This window comes from Tenrec ecaudatus, chromosome 6 (genome assembly GCF_050624435.1).
Source record: "Tenrec ecaudatus isolate mTenEca1 chromosome 6, mTenEca1.hap1, whole genome shotgun sequence".
Lineage (NCBI taxonomy): Eukaryota > Metazoa > Chordata > Mammalia > Afrosoricida > Tenrecidae > Tenrec > Tenrec ecaudatus.
Window position 1 is genome coordinate 103,848,145 of NC_134535.1, and position 25,237 is coordinate 103,873,381.

The 25,237-nt window shown below is 39.8% G+C and overlaps 1 protein-coding gene across 5 annotated transcripts in view; it reads right to left on the bottom strand.

The window, feature by feature from the left end:
- Nucleotides 1–1,790: 1,790 nt before the first annotated feature.
- Nucleotides 1,791–25,237, bottom strand: part of STK38L (serine/threonine kinase 38 like) — a 108,271-nt gene continuing 84,824 nt past the window's right edge. For all 5 annotated transcript variants that reach the window (XM_075551947.1, XM_075551946.1, XM_075551949.1 and 2 more), the window contains exons 3-14: nt 24,012–24,063; nt 19,764–19,886; nt 18,761–18,844; nt 13,521–13,644; nt 13,192–13,346; nt 12,115–12,217; nt 11,889–11,950; nt 9,800–9,917; nt 9,263–9,386; nt 8,180–8,275; nt 5,429–5,520; nt 1,791–5,323 (exon numbers count right to left, since the gene is read on the bottom strand). In XM_075551947.1, the coding sequence (XP_075408062.1) occupies nt 5,196–5,323; nt 5,429–5,520; nt 8,180–8,275; nt 9,263–9,386; nt 9,800–9,917; nt 11,889–11,950; nt 12,115–12,217; nt 13,192–13,346; nt 13,521–13,644; nt 18,761–18,844; nt 19,764–19,886; nt 24,012–24,063 (1,261 nt within the window). In that variant the 3' untranslated portion in view covers nt 1,791–5,195. The remainder of the gene's footprint in view (nt 5,324–5,428; nt 5,521–8,179; nt 8,276–9,262; nt 9,387–9,799; nt 9,918–11,888; nt 11,951–12,114; nt 12,218–13,191; nt 13,347–13,520; nt 13,645–18,760; nt 18,845–19,763; nt 19,887–24,011; nt 24,064–25,237) is intronic.

A 25,237-nucleotide genomic window follows, 5' to 3' on the forward strand; every position in this document is an offset into this window, starting at 1 on the left:
AGAAGGCTTAGGACATGAAGAGGAACGGAAGCAGGAAACACTGGGCAGAAGTGGGATTAGAGGTGGTACATAAGGCGATGGCCAAAAAAAAAGTGTATGGATTGTTGAATGTGAAACTGATGACCTGGTTTGAAATTTCACCAAAGTCACAAAAACACAGCAAGTGAGAGAAATGAGGTCATACTGTGGGGAGTGTGTGTGGATCAGCGAACTGCTCTGTAAACCTTCACCCAGTGCTCAAGGCTGGGAGGGTGGTGGGTAGCAAAAGCTCCGAGAACACAAACCCTGCTCCCAGGGTCGGGGCCCGCGTCACTATGCCCGCGTAATGGCTCTCATCGTCCTGGGCCAGGGTCCCACTCACAGGTGCCAGGCCGGGGAGAACCCTGGCTGTCAACTGATGTGGCACGCACTGGTCAAAAAGAACATCACTGTGCTGCTGGCATCAGACGCCCGACATGAGCCCTCACCCCACGAGTGCTGACTCGAGTGTAGGACATTTTGTCAGTCATGGTCATTAAGCTTCCCAGCCCAGGCAACGGAACAGGAACGGGCAGCCGACTCAACCGGGGACCCCTAAGACGTGCGGGTTGTCTGCTTCGAATGCTTCTGGAAAAGATCTTCCTTGCTCTTAAACATGAAGCAACACAGGAAATAATCTCTCTTTTTAAATCTCATTTGATGACCTGAAAAGGCAATGCCAAATTTTTGGAAGATGGCAAAGCAGAAAATGGAAAGAATCTGGCTCTTAAATGTGAGTGTCTCTAATGACCACTCTGAAAGCCCCGTCCTGGGTCTGTTACACAAGAAATCGACTTTCCTTATTGCTGAAGCCACTGTTGTTTTCTGCCACTTGAAGTCAAGTCAAGCGGAGGGGCGGCGCAGAAGACCCTCGATTAGATCTGTTGGCGCGGCGGGGCGTCATTTTGTACACATGGTGGAAACCGTCCCAGCAGACTCGACGGCACCTCACAGCTGCAGCAACCAGATTCTTCTGAGGCCCGGGAGGTGCTGATGAGCCATGCTCTCTCATTTATTTCCTGTGTTTTGGGCCACATCACACCTCTCGGCCCTATGTGCATAATCTGTGAACTGATGGGAATTCTATTTATAGCACAGAGTAGTTGTAAAAAACAAAATGGATAATATACATGAAAGCATTTTTATACAATTTTAAGTTTTTTATCCATTTGATGCCTTTGAAAAATGATTTTAGAATCCCCAAGTGCACTCTAATGCCCCAATTCTGACCCTCAGCATTTCTGCCATCTCCATCTGACAACGGCCTTAATGGCCTGGTGGGCACAATGTACCAATGGCACAGCACGGCTATGCTGCACCGGATTCCCAGTGGTTGCTTCGGCTCAGTGGAGGCTGGTGCCGTCTTCATGGCAGGATGTGGTGGGGCCCGAGAACGTGGTCCGCTGCTATCTCCAGTCTACCTACTGTTTTGAGGCACTTTCGATTTCCTGCTTGCTAATTGGTTTTGGCCCAGAAGTGTGATGAAAATCATCTTCAGGGAAATGCAGGTAAGCTGTACACCCACCACGTATCTCACATTGTACTCTACTAACTGTGCAACCATGTGTCTTCTGCACATCTCAACAGAGATTCTGAACACAGACTTGTTTAGCTATGTATGGTATTTTCATTAGACATCACGATTATTAATCTTGTTCTTGACATGATCTTCAAGGGTAAAAGCTGTATGCATTTTTAACACAGTCTAAAGAGTTTTTGATAAACACTATCTCAGAACTTGAAAATAAACCAAGAAACCTCACCAACAAAAATTTTGTAAACATAGTTTTTATTTTTGTCTTACCTTCAATGAAAAAGCCTTCACGCCACCCAAACATGTAAATTCAGTAACCGAACACAAACTCCAGAGTCAGACCATTCACTTCAAGACAATTGCGAAATAATTTATATTGCTTTTTGTAAAAAAAGAACTATGATCTATTTTTATTATTAGTTTTAAAAGCAGCAATATTCCCTCACATTTTCCATAAAAATCTAAAATATATCTAATAGTCCCAAGTGTCTTGTATTTATAGTTGTTCTAAGTGTTTGTGTCATAAAATTTTTCAGAAATAAGTGCACTTCTAAAGAGAAAGCAAAACAGAAATAAAGACAAGGGAAAATGACCGTGGCTGCAGCCCAACAGCCGTTGATTGGGGAGTTCTGAACGCTAACAATGCAGACTCTGCTGGTCGCCATCTCAGTTCACGTCTCTGTGACCAGTAGAGACTGTTGACTGATTGTCTAAAGGTTTTCTACAATAATCTACCAAAATAAATGCACTTAAAAATACTTTTAAGTATACAGAGTTGCACAAAGTTATGCAGGTGTATTTTTTAAAACAGAAATACTATGCCATTATATAAATTAATGAAACACTATTAAGCCTTAGCAATTTTTAATATTCCACATTGGTTATTTTCATTCAACCAACTAGCTTAAGCGAACTAGTCAGTGCCACTAGCTAACTCTGCCACATATCTCATTCAGAAGAGGCTGATCTAGGGGATTCCTTTTTTTTTTTCAGACAGCACTGTTTCAGTAAGTTTAAAGGAGATTTAAAATGCTAAGAAATGTATATAAAGAAAGGTAACATAACTTGCTTTAATACAAATTTTTTAATAAAAAAGTCAGTGTACATTAAACCAGGAAATCAATAAATCTGAATTATACAAGCTTCCTATGTACTTAGAAAAACCAAAAACAGTTTATAATAAAACTCTTAATTCAAAATAGAGTCCAATTTTAACAAAAACGTCATTTTACCCAATAGATTAGATAGGGCTGTTATTTAAATTAAATGGTTCACCTGAAATATGGGAAATGTATAATCAAGAAAATTCAACCTCAAGGGTACTTTGCAAATTATCTAGTTAATTTGCATCATTAATCAAATTCTTTACTTCCAAAGGGCAGACACAGTCTTTAATTGCTTTTAGGTAGGCACTTAACAAATGTTTCTGAGGAGGAGAGAACCCCTAAAGATTGTGAATCACCCTGTTAACTCCAGGGGAAAATGAGATGCTAAGCAAAGCCAACTTCCCAGAATGATTCGTCCACTGCCAGGAAAGCCCAATTGTTCCCAAGTCCTTCCTGATCACAGTGAGACGCTCAATTTTCATACAACTAAAAAGGACGCTTAGGTAACCCAACTCTTCTATCAGCCTCTTCATCTCTGTCCCCTTGATGATGCGCCCCTGGACGAGAACCTTGCAGCGTCCTCACCCCATACCGTGCGCTATCACATTAACAACACTTGTCTTTTTCCCAAAAGGGGGTGAGTAGGGAGAAATTCTGGTAAAACCTGGCAGATGTTGTAGGTACTTTTTAAATCAAAGGCAGTAGTAACTAGAAAACTCAGTCTAATTGAAATTATCTAAGCATTTTAAAAGCTCTCCCCTAAATATTCAGCCACGTGACCTAATGGAGAAATAGAGAGATGAAATATTTAGCAAACACATAAGTACTCAAAAACAAAAGAAAAACCCAAACACCTAAGAAGATAAAGAAAAAGGAATGAGGGGAAAGACCCTCAAGGGCCGCATTTGAAACTCTGTGGAGTTACCTAGCAGCAGGAGCAGCAGCAGCGCCGGGAAAGCTTGTGTGGTGCTGCGTAATGCTCCTGCACTTTCCTTCCCAACGAAGAAGAACATTCCTATGAATAAATCATCGCTTCCTAGTTTGGTCATTTGCAATGGTTATAAATGTTATATTTAAAATGAATTCTCTCAATCAACAGTTAAGACAAACAGGCCATTCTTTGATAAAGTTATTAATTCAATTAGAAGTTTTGAAAACAAAACCTCAGAGAATCATTTTAGGATTAAAGTGTTGACTTGGAAAAGATTATCCAGTTCTCAGGGATATATCTGAAATATGTAATGCTGGCATTCTCTCCCCTACCCATCACAACCCCTAGGGACTGCATTTGCTTCCTTAAGTCCACTGACATAGACCACAGTGATGAAGCTAAACAGGAACAAGATTGCCCTTGAATAAGCTGACCTCTAGCAAAGATGTCACGTCTGAACACAGCATTCCCACAGGCAAGTAAAATCCTACTCAGTGTGAACACCCACTCGCCTCAAGATCTTTGGTACACTGGAGTGTAAGAAACAATGGCACAGTAAGACACGTACGATCAAAGCAAGCGTTTGCATCCAAAGAAACAAAAGCCATGATATGTAACAACTTTCTAGAAAACCAAAGTAAATAGCTCTTTGTTTTCTACAAGTCCATTTCTGTGATCAGAAGTTTGACATATAAAAAATAGTTTAATAAAAATACACTAATTCTACAAGCAGCCTTCATGGTCATTTCTTAAATCCAACTCACCAAAATCAAACTAAAATAACATCATGTCCTCTTATTAAAGAAGAGATGCTCTTGTCACCAGAAAAACAATTTTACATTTTAGAGAAAACAGTACATCTCCCTGTGAGTATAGAGACTACGCATACAAAGGCCATCAGTGTTTCCGGATACAAAGTAAATCTATTAGTGGAGTGGTTGAGTGAAGATGTTAAACTTCCTCTGCTTGTTAGAAACCTGGTACTCCTTACTGTCGAGTTTGTGTAATAGCATGACCACATATTTTATGCTTTAAATAACCAGTGTATTTCCTTGTTTAAGATTTCTTAAAACCATTACAGAAGTGGAATTCATATATATGTTCTATAGATGTCCAAACCAACAGGGTGAGTCTTCTAACACCAACTAAGGAAGGATGGCTTTCACTGATTATCTAGACCCCTAAGGTTTGCAGTGGAACAGCAATACTGCAGCGGTACCTACAGGTGAGCCTATGGTGCTTTACATGATATGTGTTTCTCCTGAATTGCTTAAAAATGTTACAGTACAAAGCCACAGGACACACAGGCAGAATGGACCTTAATACGCATGTAGGCAGTGCAGTTAGAAGGGGATGTGCGCTCCTTTTATTCCAGTACCTTCGTATAATAAAGTTAACAAAAATAATATTAAAAAAAAAGCCAGCTGGCACTGCCAACCAATTCCTGTAGTAGTCTTAGAAATCCTAATCCTGTAGAATTTCCTCTTGTAGTCGATAAGCACCACCGTCTTCGGGAATATTCAGTGTATTGTTATCTACTACGCCAAGCAAGCCTGGTGATGCAGCTACCTGAGTTCTCTTGGGTGTGGGCCAATATGATCCGCATTCATAATTTCCCAGCTTTCATGTAGGTGGGGATACAGCCACGCTGAGTCAGCCCTTCAAACCTCTTATAGGTGTAATTAAGAAAAACCCAGTCTTTGGATTTGTAGTCCGCTTCTGTGGTGTTTGGCACTTGAAAGAGAGAAAAATCAGCCAAGAGCAAGAGAATTCATTAGTGAAAATGGCATCACCTTCACAGCCTTTGACCAGCATTAGTCATGTTAAACATGGTCTTACCTGGTTGTAAAATATCTGATTCAGGAAAGTCATCAAAATTTGAAGTATCATCAATGCTTTTGATCTCTATAGGAATAGCTGCTGGCCTCTCCCTATGAAAGGAATTGAGCAGACATGGTAAACCTTTGTGCACTCTTAATTTTCGCATAAATAATGCTACTTGTAAACTCTGCAAGCTGTTCTATGGGTATTTTGTTGTTGAACGTTAAGTAGACTTCAAAATTATTATGAGTATACATTTTTTGTTAAGATATTTTCATGCAGTTACAATTTTTTCTCTGTCTCATTACTTTCTCAGTATTTTAACATGGAAAATCAAGAGCTAAGGAAAGGAAATGGTAAGACAGAATAATCTGTCTTAAAAGATTTGATAATGATGGCTGTGTAGACTGCAACTTATCTCAGTGGTCCAGGAACCGAGGTCTCCTAATAGCGGCCCCATAAATCAAGGGGAGGAAGGGGCGCAATGGGTGAAAGGATGAGATCTGAGCAACAGAACTTCTTAGGTTTTTATTGCTTGTAGGCATAAGGCTATCAGCTTGTTTGTTCAAAAATATTTAGTGGATTAATGGGTGCAGAGCTTAACAAGTTATGTAATATCTTCCTAAAAATAGAGTTATTTTCCCCTAAAATAAGCTTACATTCATTGGGAGGAAAGAACCAGAGACCCTGGAGCCAGGAGCCCTGAGAACTACCAGCCAACAATGCCCACATTCGTAGCAAACCTTGTGACAGGGCACTGGTTAGTTTTCTATGCACATTATCGTGGTGTAAGCTTTGTTTCCTTGTTGCCTTAGATTGTAAAAATTCTGGTAATCTTACCTGTCTCTAAATAGACTTAAGTATGGCTTTAGGCAAGCAAGTTCCTACTCTGGGTCTCTATTTAGATAATATCAAGAGATGAGATTCACGGTCTCCAGGTATCCTTCCAAAAACACAGGGGGTTAGGAGGCCATAATTCTATTGAATGAGCTGATGAACAGAGAGCAGAATCAGGTCATTTACTAGTTCTGGCACTTTAAGCAAATACCTTCTCAATGCCTTATTTTCCTCATCTGTAGAAGAGGAACAGTAACATAGTGAATCCTGTGAGAGCTGGAACTCGACAGGACTGCCATGTTCGTAGCTTGAAAGTTTTCCAGCTTTGGCAGGGCGCAGTCTTACCACTTTTCTACCACTTGTCTTCATGGAAAATATTTGCATTTTCCTTTTCTGATAGGTTTCCACCTTACATAGGCTCCAGCTTTCACAGGTTTTTCTTTTAAAAAATTTTTCATTATAGTACCCACTTAATCAGTTTATGGTGAGGATGAAATTTAAAATCCATAAGAGCTTACAACAGTGCCAGAAACCTAGTACATGCACAAAAAATTATTAACGATGAATAAGTAGAGTGCCCAGCACTTGGCAGGGCCCCCAGCAACGTGGCATTGAGGACACAGCACGTGAACTGCCTTGGAGGATTGAAAGGACGTGGCTAGGCAGGGCAGGGAGGAAAAGGGCACTTCCATCAGAGCAAGTGACAAATGAGCAGGAAAGGCCAGGCAAGACAATACTTGTCCAATGACACAAGAACCACACCAAGCAATTAGCGGTTTTTTAAAACTTTATTCTAATTGCAGAAAGAAGGAATATGGCACAAATTTATGGTTCTCAACTGACTGCTGTGTGGAGAACAGACATGGGTTATTGAAGGCAGTTTGGCCATTCAATGAATCAAGGTCAATGCCCTCAAGTATCAGCAAGCAGATTCTTAGAAGTTATTTGTATTACTTAACTCCTCCACCCCTGGTTTTAAAGAAAGGCCTGTATTTATTATGAATGAACATGGGGAAAGTTGTATATGATAAAGAGGAGGACAAGGAGGAGGGATTAGAAAGCCTGGCTTTCAAACGAAACTCTAGAATTCTATTCATCTTTAACTCCTCTGAGGTATTTCCTTACCTGTAAAGCAGTGACAGTAACGACGAGCTAACACTGCAGCTCATTTCTTTAATGGCTAAATGGTAAGAAAGAATCCCAGGTAGCTAGAATGGCTAAATCCTTGATTACTACCAGAAAGGCTGACAGGTCAAGCCAAGTCAGACGAAGACTGCCTGGCAGTGTGCTTTAAAAAGCCTGGGAACCCCCATAGAGGAAAGTTCTGTTCTGCACACTTGGGGCCAGCATGAGTTGGAAGTGCCTGACAGCCACCAGTTGTGCTTTGTTTACGAGGTAATGGGGACACAGCAGTGCCTGTGGAAACGGACACCAGGGTGCACAAGGCAGTAGTTAGGTGCTGCCAAGTCAACTTTCTACTCCTAGCAACTCCCTATGACGAGAGAACTGACCCAGAGTGTTTTCTACGCTGGAATCTTTATGGAAGCAGTTCCCCAGGGTTTTCTCCAGGGAAGCTGCTGTGTGAGCCTAAACTGCCAATCTTTCTATCTGCTGCCAGACACTGAACCACTGAACCACCAGGCTCCTTGTAGTAGGCAATGTACAAACATCTTTTCTGTGCTAACAGTCATCCTGGTGTAACGCTGAATAAAAACTTCTAAATAAGTGGTTTTGCTTTCTCTTACCATGGGCATTAGGATAATTTAGCTGTACCTATTATAATCCCACTCACCTCTACAATCTAGAAAACACTGACGATATAAATTGGTGTTACTTCTTATAGTCAGTCTAGTAGGATCAGAGACAAATTAATCATGAGTCGAAAAACTTGTTTTCACGCACACCTCAGCTGCACAAAGCTCAGGAACATACCTGATGTGGCCCCAGTCTACACCTTCAAAAAATGGATGGCCTTTGATTTCTTCTACGCCACTATTTCCAATTCTATTTTCAGAGTCAATACAAAACCTAGAACATAGAAACAGAAATTACCATAGGCAAGCTATCTCTAAATATCCTTATTTGGATTATTTGAAATATTAATCATCTTACAGAATCAAATTTTTTGTTGTGATGTATTGAAGTTAATTATATTTATTGTGGGTATATGGGAGGAAAAAAATCAAAATCACCCAAAATTATATTATCAGTAATAACCACTATAAATATTTTGATGTAATTCCCTTGGAGTCTTTTATAATAACTTTTTAAAAAAATGTATTGAGAGAATAGTTAGTATTTTAGAACAACTTTTAAAATCTAATATACTGTAGACATTTTCCACATCTTCATCTATAAATTTACATAAGGCTATGTAATGATTTAGTCAGTCCACTATTGTTAAATCGAGACTGTGTCTCATTTTTCACTACTATGAATGAAAATACTTTATCTCTGTAGGCAAAACTCCTACAAGTGGAACTGCTAAGTCAGAGGCCAGGCCCAGTTAAAGAGTGCTTTGTAACATGCCGCCAATGGCTGTGCCCACCTGTCCACATTCCCATTCCTTCCAGACATTCTCGATAGTACTAAACACTTCATCCTGCCTTGAGGAAGAGAATGGAATAGTTTATTTAGAAAAGAATCCCCCATATAGTCCGTCTTGATACGAATTTCTGCTACTAGTAATTTCTCTTTTTTTAACAGGACAGTGTTATTACATTCCAACAGGGGCGACTTTTACAATGAACATAGACCAGTAACTGAAGGGATATAAGAGCACATCTTGCTTTCAACTCCCTTTCCCCTTTGTCACTTCCTTTAGGAGATTATATATATATATATATATATATATATATATATGAGTTTATTATTTTTTAAAGTTCCTTATCTTTATTGAGTTCTTTGTACTGATCAGGATTACCCCTCCCAAAAGTGAAATGGGCAACTTAGTGCTTTAGGAACCTGGTTAAGTTTTAGGATATCAAGAACTCCTCTAGGGATTTAATCATTAACCTTAGAATTAAATCCTTGGCTTTCTCAGATATAGGTACTTCTGGTGGAAATACCAGCGTTTCTTTCCAATTCATCACTTTTCTGTATGTTTCTTGAGGTGTTTCAGAACAGAAAGGTGGATATCCTGCATATCAGAGGAAAAAAAACTGTATTAGTTTTTCTCATCTGGTGCTATACCTATTTTTCATGTGATTTATCTAATTTTAAAAGGTGCCACCACGGATCAATCACAATAAAACTGCCAATAAGATCAATAACAAGGATTTTAAGTGTCATCCCTCCTTTACCTGCAAGGCCCTGCAGCTATAATGTTGAGCCATGGGGAGTGGGGGATAGACAGCTTCCTTCTTCCTTAAAGAGGCCTCCAGAGGGCACATTAGTATTTACCACTGTGTGTTTACTTAGCACGGGGAACTGTCAGAAGCAGGCTGTGGAGAGTTCAGGTACTTTAGCCTACTATGATGTCTACACTATGTCCAGGAAATGACATTCTAGGATATTGACACATTGAGTACACAAATTAATGCTCAAACATACCTATTAGCATTTCATACATAATCACTCCCAAAGACCACCAATCACACAGTTTGTTGTAACCAGTCTGCATGAACACTTCCGGAGCAATGTAATCTGGCGTCCCAACTGTGGAATATGCCTGCAAAGGAGAAGCCTGTCAAGCCAAGATTTTAAACTTTGTTTTTAAAGAGCTGCATGGCTCACGATTGGAAATATCTAACATCATTTCCCACTCAGTCCTCTTTTGTTGTTGCATATTTATCAAGTGTGAGGCTCAGTGATATGTATCAAGTTCGGTAAATTATATAGGACATGATTTCTGCTCTTCTACCCTCCCCCCACACCAAAAAGCTTACCTAAGCTATCTATATATTAGACCTAAATATACTTCAAAAAGTAATGGAGGTGCAAACCCATGAGACATGGCTTCCTCACGACTTAAGAGTCTTCAGCAAGGTACTCAACCTCTTTGTATCTCAGCTTCTGTGCCCATAAAACTGAGCGACACTCCCCTAGCAGAGCTGTATGAGGGCCGAGCTAAAAAAGAAATGGGTTTTGTAACTCTAAAGGGTTATGTAAACATAAGGTCTTTTCATCATAAACTTAGTTCCAGGGAACCTTTGCTCAACTGCTACCTAAAGGGTAGAGGGTCAAGGCCACCCAGAGGTTCCTATCAGACAGTGCTGGCAACGTCCTTCTGAAACGCCAGCCACGGAAAACCCTACGGAGCACAGTTCTACTCCGACACGCCCCCATCACCACCGCCAGAATCAACTCCAAGGCAACGGCTGGCTCTGCCTACCGATCAGGAAACTGTCATTTTTTATTCTTCATTCACGTAAAATCTTGCAAGAATAGTCATGTACGGTAGGTAGTATTCTCAACTCGGGGCGTACTCTGGGGGCCCTCTAAAACTGTCTGGCAGCAGGCTGTGCTATCCCCATGACCTGTGGGACGGAGGGACGGCATCATGAGTACAGGTGCTCGAGAACCGTTCTCTCCGAGACACCCATCCAGTCCTTCTCTGACCCCCCCGGGAAACCCTGAGCGAGGGCACGGCTCCAAACACAAGAACAGTAACCCACGCACACGACGCTCAATCCGTGGGTATTCTGGGGCACACGATCCCCTTGAGCATACTTTTAAGTATGTCTTTTTTCTTTCAAAGGAAGTACTGTAATTCTTTCTAGATTGTACAATTTCATATGAAAGTGACACGTTTTAAAGGAGTTTTCCTCCTTAAAACACAGCTCAATACACTTTGAAAACGGTTTGAAACACTTAAGAAAACAACATTGAAATGTTTTACAATCACAGGAAGCTGGCAGTCTTATTGGCTAAGAAGAAGAAAATGAGCTCAAGAATCCAAGGTCATCTATTTGATTTAGAGGACATCAGACTATTACTTTTCAGTCTATTTACTTTCCCACGGCGAGGTAAAGTGAGGCTGCATTTCATGACTTGGCTGAATACAACAAATATTTATAGACTGTGCACACGTGCCAGGCATTGTATAGGAAAACAAAGTGTAGCAGCACATTCTTAATCTTGAGATTGTTCACCAAGCTACAACAGGATGGAGGGTGGTGGAAAGGAGGGAACAATTCCTACATCTGCTAAGTAACAGAGGGGAAATGGCCTGAGGTTAAAAAGAGGCAGTAAGTAGGATTTCACACAAAGAAGTTTATCTGAGGTAAAGTTTCTTTAAAATTTTTTATTTATTATGATGTTGTTGACATACAAAACTTCCTATAATTGTCTATCATTTCTGAGGGTTTGAGCACAGATATAATGTATGGAAATTATCAGCTACGATCATATTATTTTAAGTGTGTTTTATCTAGAGAGCTAGTGACTAGGAAACAGTTTGCCAGCTCACAGGTTTACTCACAAAATGCTAACTTAAAGTTAAATCATGAAATGAAAACCAGCTTTCTATTCCATAGACATAAACACTTACGAGCATCTAAGCGAACAATGTGGTCCCAGAACAAGCTTTATCTTTGCCAGGGAATAAGTATCAATCATTAAGAAGACCCCAAATGATCAAGTAGAGCCCAAATGTGATTTCAGGCCCAGGGCACAAAATTCCTTCTCATGACTGACTCACCAGCTGCCTCCTGTTCTTCTTCCATGTTTCTGCTTTCCTTTTTGAGTTCATATTCTGAAATGCTAATTTCAACAAAATGGAATTAGGAAGGAAAAACTCTCACTGAAAAGCAAATTCACATACAAATTTCAAAAACCCTTTTATAAAAAGAGGAATAAAAGGCAGAGAACCTTTAGACCTCAATTAAACCAACTATCATTTCAAACAGAAAAAACTCCCAACTTACAGAAGTCACTTGGTGGGTTGTGCGTGAGGTTTCTATAGAATTCAGTCCTGTGAGCTTTCTTTAATCCCGTGCATAAACCAAAATCAGACAATTTTACATGACCCTGAAAAATACAAATCCACTAAATCAAGAGATTACAAAGCCCTGGAAACAAAAAGCCTAACTATAAACTTTCCTGTTGAGTGCAACTGTTACAATATTTCTTGGGAATCCAGGGCAGATGATCCCTACCAGTGCTGAGAGTAGCGATACCAGGAGGATGGAGGGAGGGTGGGGTGGAAAGGGGCAACCGATTACAAGGATCTACATATAGCCCCCTCCCTGAGGGACGGACAACAGAAAACTGGGTGAAGGGAGACGTTGGACAGGGAAAGATATGGCCAAATAATAATTTATAAATTACCAAGCGTTCATGAAGGAGGGGGTGGGGAGGGAGGGAGGGGAAAAATGATGAGCTGATACCAAGGGCTCAAGCAGAAAGCAAATGTTTTAAGAATGATGATAGCAACAAATGCATACCTGTGCTTGACACAATAGATGTATGTATGGATTGTGATAAGAGTTGTATGAGCCCCCAATAAAATGATTAAAAAAATAATAATAAAAATAAAATTTCTTAAAAGTCACAGGTGAAACTGTTAAATTATGTATATATCTGATAATTAAGACTTTAAAAAGTAGACATCAGAAGATCCCGTGTCAGCCATATTTCATAGATGTCATTTCACTCCAGGGTCCTCTCCTACAGCATTCCTCTATGAAACAATGTCGTCTGGCGGTCACACAGACACCCTGGTGGTGTAGTGGTTATGCGTTGAACTCCAATCCACAAGATCAGCTGTTTGAAACCACCAGCTGCTCCACAGGAGAAAAACTGTACTTTCTGCTCAAATTAAAGACTTAATCTCGGAAACCCACAGGGCCCCTTCTGCCCGATCTTGCGGGGCCGCTGTGAGTTGGCGTCAACTCAAATGACAGTGAGCTGAGAGAAATAACATAATTTTCATTTGCTCAACTAGAAGAAAAGCTCTTTCTAAATGATCAGCAAGGTATTGATTCAACACTTTATTCACATACCTTGGCATCCAATAAAAGGTTGTCTGGTTTAATATCACGATGGATAAAACCCAACTGGTGGATTGCATCTATTGCCAGAACAGTTTCTGAAATGTAGAACTGTGTTTCCTCTTCTGTCAGAGTATCTTTCTTCATTAGCAATGTCATCATGTCCCCTAAATACAGATAACAAGCAGCATGCTATTGGAAACGCCTTGTAAAAGCCTTCTTTGTATGCATGCAACATATTCTTGATTTCAAAACCCATCCAGCACACTTCCAACAGTTTCTACAGCCCAAGGAAGGGTTGTGCTTATGCCAGTCTCTCACGATCGTTAGGTTTACTTTACCTCCGGGGAGAAATTCCATGATCAGATATAGGTTCCTCTTATCCTGAAAACTGTAAAACATCTTCACCACCCAGGCACCATCTGCTTCTACCAAAATATCTCTTTCTGCTCGGATATGGGCTACCTAGTGAATATATTTTGAAGAAATCATTGAAACACATTGTACATTTTGCCATCTTAACTTCTACAAGTATCCACCAGTTCATTACAAACTATGAAGGACAGCGAACCTTTTTGAAGATACACCACTGGAAACTTAGATGTATGTCCATATTCTCATTAACCATGGAGAACCATGGGAAACAGTTTGGCCTTTCGTCTCTGGGCCAGAACACTTAAGAGCCATAGTGATACCATGAGTATTTATGGCCTTGAGCTAAGACAATGGGATGGTGGGACTGAAAGAAACTTTCTAACCCTAATCTCCAGCAGCCAGGAGCCTGGCTTTGTGAGGCAAAGTGAGGGTCCTTAGCAAGCTCTTTTTAACTGTTAATAGTCAAACAAAGGACTCGGACTTGATGTTTACCTATTTGGTCAATTTTTAAAGAAACAGAAACTTTTATATCTATATTATAAAATAATATTTTGTCAATAGTATCATAATGTAAAATTTTCATAATATCAATGATCATGAGCTACAGCTATTAAGTATAACTTTCTGTGGGGCTGTCCCTCATTTTTTTCAGGAACATAGTTACATAGCATGCTATTAAATGAAATTTCCATAGGCTGGATAAATTACAGGACAGGTAAACCAAAGGTGAGTGGATCAAAGCCAGCAGCCAGCTCACAGATGAACAATGTAGTGATGTAGTAGCCCTACATGGTAGTTCTACTCTGCCTCACAGGATGGTCGTTATGAGTCAAAATTGGCTTGTTTTTAGAACGCACACCACTGACCCGGGGGCTGGTCCATTTGCAGACACTATAGGAGCCTGGGCAGCACAGTGGGCTAAAGCAGTCTGAACCCACCAGCTGCTCCACGAGAGAAAGGTAAGGCTTCTAATTCCGTAAAAAGTGGCAGAATAATAATAATTTATAAATTATCAAGGGCTCATGAGGGAGCGGGGAGGGCGGGGTAAAATGAGGAGCTGATATTAAGGGCTTAAGTAGAAAGCAAATGTTTTGAGAATGATGAGGAAAACAAATGTACAAATGTGCTTGACACAATGGATGTATGGATAGTGATAAGAATTGTATGAGCCCCCAATAAAATGATTTAAAAAATTGTAGGAACCCCCAATAAAATTATTTAAAACAAACAAACAAACAAAAAGTTATAGTCTTGGAAACCCATGGAGGCAGATCGAGTCTGTCCTAGAGGGTTGCTGGAAGTCAATTGAGTTGATGACAGTGAGGTTTGGTTTTGTTGCATTGATTATTTTACATTCTTTCTTCAAAGGTCAACTCAAGCTTAAGATTTTATGCTTTTGCTTTCAGTATAAATTATCTCCAAAACACGAGAACACAGATTTTAAAGAATCTTTACATGATAATGAAATACAACCTACTTAAAATCACTGTATTCTTATCTAATACAGTGAGTGCTCCGAAATCAACACACAAGAGTCTGGAATGAGGACGCTGTTTTCTGCACCCCCCAAAACTAGGTCTATTTCCTTAAATGGTAGCAAAAATTCTTACCTCTTACTATTATTTCTAATTTTCCAATGGTGATATATATATATATATATAATTCAGACTAGTCACATTTCAAGTGCTCAGTTTTTTTTAGAAGTTGAAAATTTGTGGAAATCTTACATTTTTCAAGAGCATGTGCTCAGTTTGTGTCTGTACCATTTTGGTAATTCTCATAATATTGCAAACTTTTTCATAACACTATTACGCACTTAACAGATTACAGGACAATATAAACATAATTTTTTAGGAATCCTTTTATTGGGAGCTCTTACGGTTAATTAATGACCTTAATTATAGTCATCATGTTGGGCAACCAACTACTTTTTACTTATCTTTTTCATTACCTCAAACGTAAACAGTAGTCACTAAGCAATACCTACTTCTACAATCTCTCCTCTCCGGTCCCTAATAACCATTCATCTACTTTCTGCCATGCCTATTTTTGATATTTTATGTGTGATAACATTGTGGCCTTCTGTGTCTGACTTATTTAATTCAACCTAATGCTTTTAAGTTCATCCACATTGTAATATGCTTCAGAACTTTGTTTCTTTTCATGTTTGGATATAGTCTATTGTATGTGTATAACATTTTGTTTGTCTGTTGGAGGGCAACTGGGCTGTTCGCATCTTTTGGCTATTGTGCATGATGCTGCAATAAACATTGTCACCATGGGCTCATGGACTCACCGCTACACGCATGGCGGAGTCCCTTCTTTCAAGTCTCTGGAGTCTGCGCACACCTGGGAGAGGTACTGCTAGGTCATGCAGCCATCCTAGCCAGTGCGCCTCCTGTGCAGCCACTACCTACCTACCTGTTAGTAGAGGGTTATATGCTGCTATAGTGCTGAGCACGTTTCACACAGCAGCCACACAAAGATGGATGAGGAAGAAAGGTCTGGCGATCTATTTTTTAATAAACTAGCCAATAAAAAGGCTATGGTCCAACCCAGCAGTGACCATGGAGATGGTGCAGGACCAGGTACTGCGTAGCTCTGTTGTGCGTGGGGGTTGCCATGAGGAGGGAGCTGCCTAAACAGCAGCTAACAACAGTAATCCCAAGTTTAACTTTTTGAAGAATCGTATTTCACAGAGGATGCACCATTTTATCAAATCTGGTGACTTATTTATTTATTTATTTTGGCTTAGTGTTGTTTAATTACAGCCATCCTAGGGGATGTGATATGGTATCTTTTTTTCCCAACTAACACAGATTAAAATTTTTAAAATTTATTTTGATTTTAAAAGAAAAGCATATTCTACATAGTTGCAAAGCCCATCTCATCAAATGAAATCACTAACAAGTACCCCATTATCCCCCTTACCCCCTAAACATGGTTCTTTTCCCACCCTTCGTTCTTCCCTAGTTTCCTGTCCTTCCTCGCTCCCCGCCCCCAGCTCTGTCCCTGGTCGTCTTCAAAGTCTTTTTTTTTTTTTAATAAATCTTTTTATTGGGGCTCATACAACTCTTATCACAATCCATACATACATCAATTGAGTAAAGCACCCTTCCATTCGTTGCCTTCCACTTGGGTTCCTGGCATCAGCTCATTTTCCTTTCGCTCCCTCCCCCTCCCTCCCCGGTGAAATGGTAGCTCACTGCGGTTTTATTTGTAGTTCCTCGTGACAAAGGGTGTTGAACATCCTTTGGAGAAAGGTCCAATCAAGCACTTGCCCATTTTTTTGTTGTTAAGCTCTAGAGACTTCTATACTCTGCTTTATGTGTTATTTTTGCTGTTAAGTCGTAGGGTTTACATATTCCAGACTTTTTTGCCTTTTAAAAAGCATTTTTGGGTCATCATGGAAAAGCTCTGAACTTTTGGTGTTGCACGGGATGCTGTCAAGTAAATACCCGCATCATGAATCTGACCTGCTTATGTTTAAGTAGCTTAAAGTTGGTTTACAGAGAAGTTTCCCTATTGGGATCTGAGGGTACAGAGTCTGCCTCACAATGATCTGGAGTCACAAAGAGGAAACTAGATAGTCTGAAAGGAAATGTGATAAAACTCAAAATACTGAAATATTAGAATTTTACTGAAAGATTTTCTAAAATGAAATTCACTGGCAACAAATACAGATTAGTTGGTATAGGAAGAGAAACAACCCAAATACAGAATAGACTTGACACTGAGGTCTAGTGAGATTGCTCCTACACAGGACCTAATAGAGGTCCATGGCTATCTAACAGAAAAAAATACAATGCAGGTAATGTAGTAGGCACACATAAACAAATAGATGAAATTAATTTTAATAAGTTTATACAACCAAAATTATAAAATATGATCTCCCCATATCATCAATATAAAACCCGAGTTATTATATAGAATGATATATGCATACACACATATATTTAATCAAGCCTTCAAAATCTGACATTATACACAATTATCGCACATCAAGTGTTCAGTGGCGCCATGGCTGGGAGCTACAGGGTAGAGCTTAAGCTAACTACTCCTGTTTGTCCTTCCTCTATATTCAGAAAGACTCTATTCAGGATTAATCTCCTGATGGCCTAGTTCAATTCTTAGTCCACCTCCACGTCTCGGAGGCCGTCTCCTTTCACTCAGCCCTGTATTCCATCATTTTCTGTAACTCTGTAATCCAAATCAATATTCCAACTTTCCCTGTCTTCCAAATCTCTTTCAGTCTCTCATCAAAACAGCACTCAGCAAAGTCCTTTCCACTGTTCTTTGTTGGTTCCCATCACCTTCTCACTCTAACTGAAAGGAGGCTATCGAATTGAGAGTTGGGTCTTCCTGCAGCCTTCTCATGAACGGCCTGATTTCCTCTCAGGTGGACATGTTTCCTCCTCCTTCTCCATGACTGCTCTGAACCACCTTGACCTTTTCCTTCCCAAAGCCCCACTTCCCTGAAGGTATATTCTGGGAGACTACGCGAGCCATCATCGTTCTCTCAGATGTCGTTCCAGACCTGCTGGTCACTCTCTCCCACGCATTCATCCCACAGAACTGTAGTGAGCCACAGAAAAGTTGCAGAGAGCCAAGAGCACAAAAACGAAGTAGCTAGAGATTTTAGTGCTACATCAAATCACCACAATGTCAGGAGAGCAGCTTGGCTTATTTGATATATGATATGGACACCTGATTATATAAGATCAAATAAAAACTGCCCTTACTTATTTTTAAACAATTTTTAAAATTCTAAATTAAATAGGGGCTTAAATTTCAGAGCATCACTTTTACATTCAACAGTCTAACTTGCTAATCAAACCGACCAAACTTTTATCCTTCCCAAGCCTCCCTGATTCTTCTTCTCCCTCTCGTGGACCACCTTCCCTGTCACTAACACCCAACCACAGGTGAGCCTATTCAGTGTATTATCGTTGAGCCCTTGTTCTGACTTTGACTGAACCCAGAAAAGCATGTCTATCAGAAGATACATAGATTAAAAACTTGGAAGCAATTTCTACGATCAGAATTGAGAAACACTACTTAAAAAAATATAGATGCACCAGTCTCTTTAATAAAAAGTGAATACATTTCTAATTCTAAAATTTTATACAAAAAATAAATTTTCTAATTCTCATTCTATGTCTAATATTTATGGTCTTTTGGGCCACATGTGTTAAAGAACACATACCTGCTCCTTTTCAAGCATATCAGCCTTTCTCAATATCTTCATTGCATAGATATGACCTGTGTCTTTCTTCTGGACCAATCGCACCTAGAACATAAAAATATAAACACACTTTACTATTTCTCAAGAGTGAAAGGCAGGTTCTATTAAAACAAGCAGGAATTTGCCATTGTTATTAGCTCAAGACATTTTAATACATATTTATACTATTTTAAAGATATAGATACTTTGTGGCAAGCACAGATAACTACACACATGCCAAGCCGGAACAGGTGCTCTAAAGATCAAATGGGTAGAATTTCCAGCGCAGTTAACTTGGAACAGGAAGTGATAGGAAGATTAGGGATAGAGGGGGAGTGTCTCCACCGAATGCCTACACTAAACAAAACAGAAATTCCCTGGCCACGCCCCAACCAAGGGGTTGGAAGGAAATCAGGCACACATTAGGCACCTCTGGGGTCACTCCAAGGCTGGGGATGCTCAGATCAAGGTCACCTAGACACATGTGGAGGTCAACCTGGGCACACACACTAGGCACCAGCAACATTCCATCACATGCGCGCCTGAACACAGCCACTCAGATGGGCCAATACCCTCCCCACGCCCTCCGAGTGGGGACAGGAGGGGCTAAATAGCACAGACCCGGGGGCAACACTCTCCCTTCAGGTCAGAGGGCGGGATCTCTCAAGGGCTCACACTCTCGCTTCCTTTTTTGGGTTCCCGGACTCCTCTTCTGGTTCTATGAACTCCTCTTAACGGTCACTTTCCACGTGTTTTTCACACTCCCCTGAAGCGGCCATTTTTAGTGGTGACCTCCCCCATGCCCCGCCATGCAGCCTGGCATGCTTTTCAGAGATAGCGTGTCCTAGCTGAGAATGTATCACTGAAACGTCCCTTTCCCTCATATGTTACTTGGATGGCAAAAGTGCTTCTGCTGCGTGAAATCTTCCAGCGCTGAGAGGCAAGCACCAAGGAAAACCACCCCAGCAACCTCACAGAAGCACACCTCGCCGAAAGCCCCTCTTCCGATAACTTTCAGAGACTCAAAGTCGTCCAAGCCAAGTCTGGTCCTCTTGAGCCGTAAGAACTCTGTTTCTTTGCGCGCATGTTGTGATCGGCGTAACTTTTTCTGTTAAAAAAAAAAGGGCACTTTAATTGGATAATTTTATCATCAGATGGCTTCAAAGGAATGCTACCATACTACATAGAACCATACTACATAGAACTGAAGGTAAAGCGTAATAAATGTTACACGCTAATGCTTTAACTTATTTACAAAAGGATTAAGTATGGAATGACTAAAACAATCTAACAATAATACTTCATAATGTGATAAGTGTTACTTTTAAAGTATATTAATTTAAAAAACATTTTTATTGAAAAACGCATTTTCATACACTTCAATATTTAAGTATATTGAAGAACTGTGCATTCATCCACCCCGTCAATTTTAGAAGAGTTTCTTCATTTTTGTGTATCTATTTCCTCATTTCCCGCAGTGTCTCTTGTCATAATCCTAGGAAGCTATTCATCTAGTTACTGTCTCTAGAGATTAACCTATCCTGAGTCTCGTATAAAGAAAACCATTTAAACAAACAAACAAAATAAGCCTAGCACCTACAACAGAATAAAAGAGCCGTGATCTAAAAGAGATCAAGTAATAAAAACCAGAACAAGTTGAAAATCAGTTAAAGGAATAGCAAGTGGTGGTAAGATGTTAAATTTTAAACTATATCTAAGCAAGGCATTAGGTAAGCCATATGGAAGCACACCAACCAGCACAAAGGATTATTAGCAGTAAAATCCAAGGTCAGAGAGACTCTCAGAGCTTGCATTCTGAGCGTTCCTATGAAAGACAGTGGAAGCCCAGAATTTATTTGAATTCCATAGATTCACAGACCAAGAATATGAATAGACTTACACCCAGACGGAACACATCGGAATGTGGATTCCTAGAGGTAAAACTTTTGAGAGCGTTTGGTTCAGAGTAGATAAGTCAAGACAGTGAGAAAGGCACATAACAGCAGCTACCACGATCACCTGTTCTGTCCCAGGTAGAATGGAAGAAAAGTGGAGAACAGAACTCCAATTCGTACAGCGGGCTAGGTCCACTGGCCTGACAGAGGTTACAGGACCCCTTACCAGGACAGTCACCCTATAAAATAACCTTTGAAGTGAAACTATTTCTGCAGCCACCTTTTCTTCACTCAACAGATTGGCTTATCAAAAAAATAATATCACCTGTGAGTAATGTGCTTCCTTAAACAACAAACTATGTCTTCATGAGACAAAAGGCTAATATTTACTCAAAAGCAAAGGAGAGAGGACAAGGAGGGGTGAAAAGCAAGATCAGTGGAAAGAAAAATAGAATGAAAATAAGAATGCTTGCTGACACATTATAAAAACTGCAAGCAGTGTCATGTAACAACTTGTTCAAAAACTGTTAAATAGGATTTAATTAGCTGTGTCAACTTTCACTTAAAAACACATTAATATATTATCTTTTAAAAAATAATTTAAAAGACCACATGGTGGCACTATAGGATTATGATTTTCAAAATTGTAGGTCTCTTCTACCCCCCCACACATACCTTTTTAAAAAATTTCATAAATGAATAAAATTATAAGGTATTTTAGATTTCTGCCATCATGGATTATGAAACAGGATGTAATTGGGTAGCTACAGAAAGTATGACCTCACTAGGTAAAGTTTCATAAGCATGTTGAAAACGAGATAAGAGGTGCGGTTAGAGAAAATGATGGGAGCAGCTCGCGGGCTGTGCAAGGCAGCAAATAATGACGTGAATGTACTTGGGGCACAGCTACTGAAAGACAAAAGAGGAGACTGGAGTGGATTCATCATTTTAATCTTAAAATCGGCACAGTGCAGAAGTAATGAAGTAAGTTCCTATTAAAAGCAATTTTTAACATGTTGATTGTTCAAGATTTACATTAAGTAGCCTTGAAAGAGGAATCAAGCTTCCTTTCCTCCCCAAAGAAACAAAGAAAAAATTTAAATTCCTGAACAAAACCTAACATTTCACATCTCTTTCTCCTGTAGCTTGAACTTGAGTATTTTAATTTTCCATTAAATCCAAGCCAAACCTGTTGCTCCAGTCAATTCTGACTCACGGTGGCATTAACTGCCCTGGACAGCTCCGTCTGTCCTCTTTCGGAAGCAGACACCTCCTCTGTCTCCTGCTGAGCAACTGGAGATTTCAGGGGACCGACCTGTAGATTCACAGCCGGCCCCTTTTATTTCCCATCAGAGCAAATAATATTTCATGTTTGATGGAATTTTCTTAGTAAGATGAAACCATTATTAAATCATTTTCTTCTTTTGTCAATTCCTTTTGAAGTAAGTTTTCTGGTGCCCAGATTTTTAAAAGACACAAATATTTTGAAATAGAGGTAATTTAAAATATAAATATTTTGAAATATAAATTTCATTATTATTGCTTTTCATGACATTATATAAAGATTTTACAATTTATTACATAATTTTCTAGTATAGAATGAGCTAAATTTCTCTACTGTAGTTTCTTTAAAAAACACAATTCTTAGGTTTTCATAGCTTATTAAAAAGAAAGTTACCCCACATAAAAATAATGCCAAGATATATTTAATACTAAGGTTGAAAAAGTTTATCTATTTTATAGAACTTGACCTAATCCAAGATCTAGCATGGACTCTGGTAATTAAAAGCATTTGTGAAGTTAAAATTATGGGAATTTTTAGAAAATTTAGAAATGGTTATAACAAATCAACTATCCTTAGGGACTAATTAATCTCAAATTTTCTCTAAGTTGTTTATAAGATTCAAATAAAATAGCTCTGAGTGTAGTTAATACTTGTAGGCCAGTAGCTGAAAATGGAAAAATGTTAAAAACTTCTGAATCTGAGTTGTGACGCTCTCTTAGCCTACAAAATAAAGCGTAAGTAAGCTTTCCTTACCTCTCTTAGTAAGCTACTTCAGGTTTAGCCTTACAGCATGAGCGATGACTTTGTCCTTTATTGTACCCTTCATATACTCACACATGTATAATTTTGTATATGCTTCTTACCTACATTAGATACAAATCCTACTCATGCTTTAAGGCTGCAATCATGTTACATGTCTTTCATGAAGTCTTTCCTGATGCACTGAATTTTTAAAAAGTTTCTGTGTATTTTGAAAGTCTGCAACATTCTATGTTCTATATGTAAGTTTACATACTATACACACACCACTCATATAAACTTCTTGAGGGCAAATAAATTAATAAGTTAACTACTTGTTAATTTACCCACCAAATATTTACCATACTCTTCTGCCTAATGCTGAGTGAGACATGAACTGGGTGGTTGCAGAGTGTCCACACCGCGGGGAGAAGGTGTCGGTGTGCGATGACGGGCTGGAACGGCGTGCTGCAGTGGCACGTAAGGGAGTGACTTGGACACAGGGAAGACATCCCACTGGAAGGGTGCCTAAGTGAGACCTAATGTTCCTTGACGATGGAGCTGTGAGGGCGTTAGGAAGAGTTCCAAATGGCAGGAACAGCATGTGAAAAGATCTAAGGGGGAGTTAAAATAAATCAGTATTGTTGTTGAGATGAAGCTAGAGAGGCAAGCACTGGCCAAACCCTAAGATATGCTATACACCAATGGCAAAGTTCATAGTGACCCTGAAAGCACTTGGGAGCCAGCAAAGTGTATTCAGCAAAAAAATGGCACAATCAAATCTGTTTTTTAGATCACGTTGACTGCAACATGAAGAAAAACGAGGGCTGAGAGTGGGGCCAAGAGGGAGGTAGAGAGATCCAGCAGGTACAGTTAGATCGGGGTCTGAGGTAGGCTAACAATGCTGGAGCTAGAAAGGTGAACTGTTTTAAGAAATACTGAGAACACAGATGAAGCCTCACTCTTTTGTTCCACAAGTCTAGAATAGTGCAGATACCGTTCACTAAATATATGTTCGAATTTTATTTTAACCCGTGGCTGCCTTTTAAAGACACTTATAATAGCAACAAAGTCAGAAACCCACTGCTATAATTCCAACTCAGAGTGACCGTAGAGGGCAGCGTAAACTACAGCTCTTTATGGCGGCAGACAGCCTCACCTTTCTCCCAAGGAGTGGCTGGCTGCTAAACTCAAACTGCTGACACGGCAGTTAGCAGCCTGACACTAGCAGCGTGCCCTTCGTGATCTACATTAGAGTAGCGTTTGAAATCAACCATGAGAGTTGCTTTTGCACAGTAAACACAGCTTACATTACCTCCTCATCTGCTAACCCTTCTTCTTCCATGGCCACTTCTAATTTCTTCTGCCTTTAAAAAGAAGAAATAATTTTAAAACTTGGTTCTAACAACTTTCAGTTACGAACCATCCATTCACTTGAACAAGTTTAACACTAATGATTCCTATGTGAAAATGCAGTATCTTTTGCCTTAGAGCATAAGAACCACTAAGAAGAGGGTATTTTTCCTCCCGAACATAAAAATCCAGGTCTATCTCTCGCATACTCGCCAAAGAGATAACAAACTTACAAAATTTACCTCTCCCTTTCCTAAATGAACTGTGACTAAGATGACGAATGTTTTCATATTGAATACTGTGTACCCGTGTTCAAGCTACACATCAATGCTTATGCTAAAGGTATGCAGGTACATACAGCAATTAGATGTAGTCCTGACGGTAACTCGGCTTGTGTTTGAAGCCTGATTCGAACACTACAGTAGTCCTACTTTACACATGAGGCATCCGATCGAACACTCCCAGTGAATTCTTGAAAAACCAGTTAGTATGAACCCTATATAGACAAAGGTAAGTCAAACAATATTGCTACAAAAGTTACAGCGCACCAGGAACAGGTTTATTCCAAACAAGATGTGGCTACGCATGAATCTGCAACCATGGGTGACCGCACACAAGGTCCTTCAGAGACACCTGTCTGCCTTACAAACAAGCCAGTCAAAAGAAAGCTTCTACAGAGATCTGTGAGACCAGACAAAGCAGTCTTTAAATTTCTATAAGTCAGAATAGGTACAATTCTTCCTTACTGCCAAACAGTTATCTTAGTCTACAATATACATAATGCCCCTCTAATGCACTCAAATGCTTTCAGAGGCACTGAAAGACCACAAACATAATACAGTAATACCACTGTTGGATGTGTGTCCCACGGGAGTGTGCATTGACTACTAAACCCATTAGACAGACAACAGACTTTTAGGAGAATAGGTTACACGGATGGAGGCTGTCTGTAACTGCGCAAGCCGGACGCTCGAGCCTCCGCGACTAGAGATACTTCAGTTGTTCTCTTCTGCCTTTCCTGGGACTGCTCTTTTCCTCAGCTCCCCCTAATCTGGAAGTTGCAGACTCTTTTTACTCTTTTAGCAGTTGCCCTTTTAACTACACTACATGTGCACTTAATCCAGCACGTCTGAACTTCAATCAGTTTTCTTTTTCCCTCTATATCACAGGGATAAAATGATCTCTAAG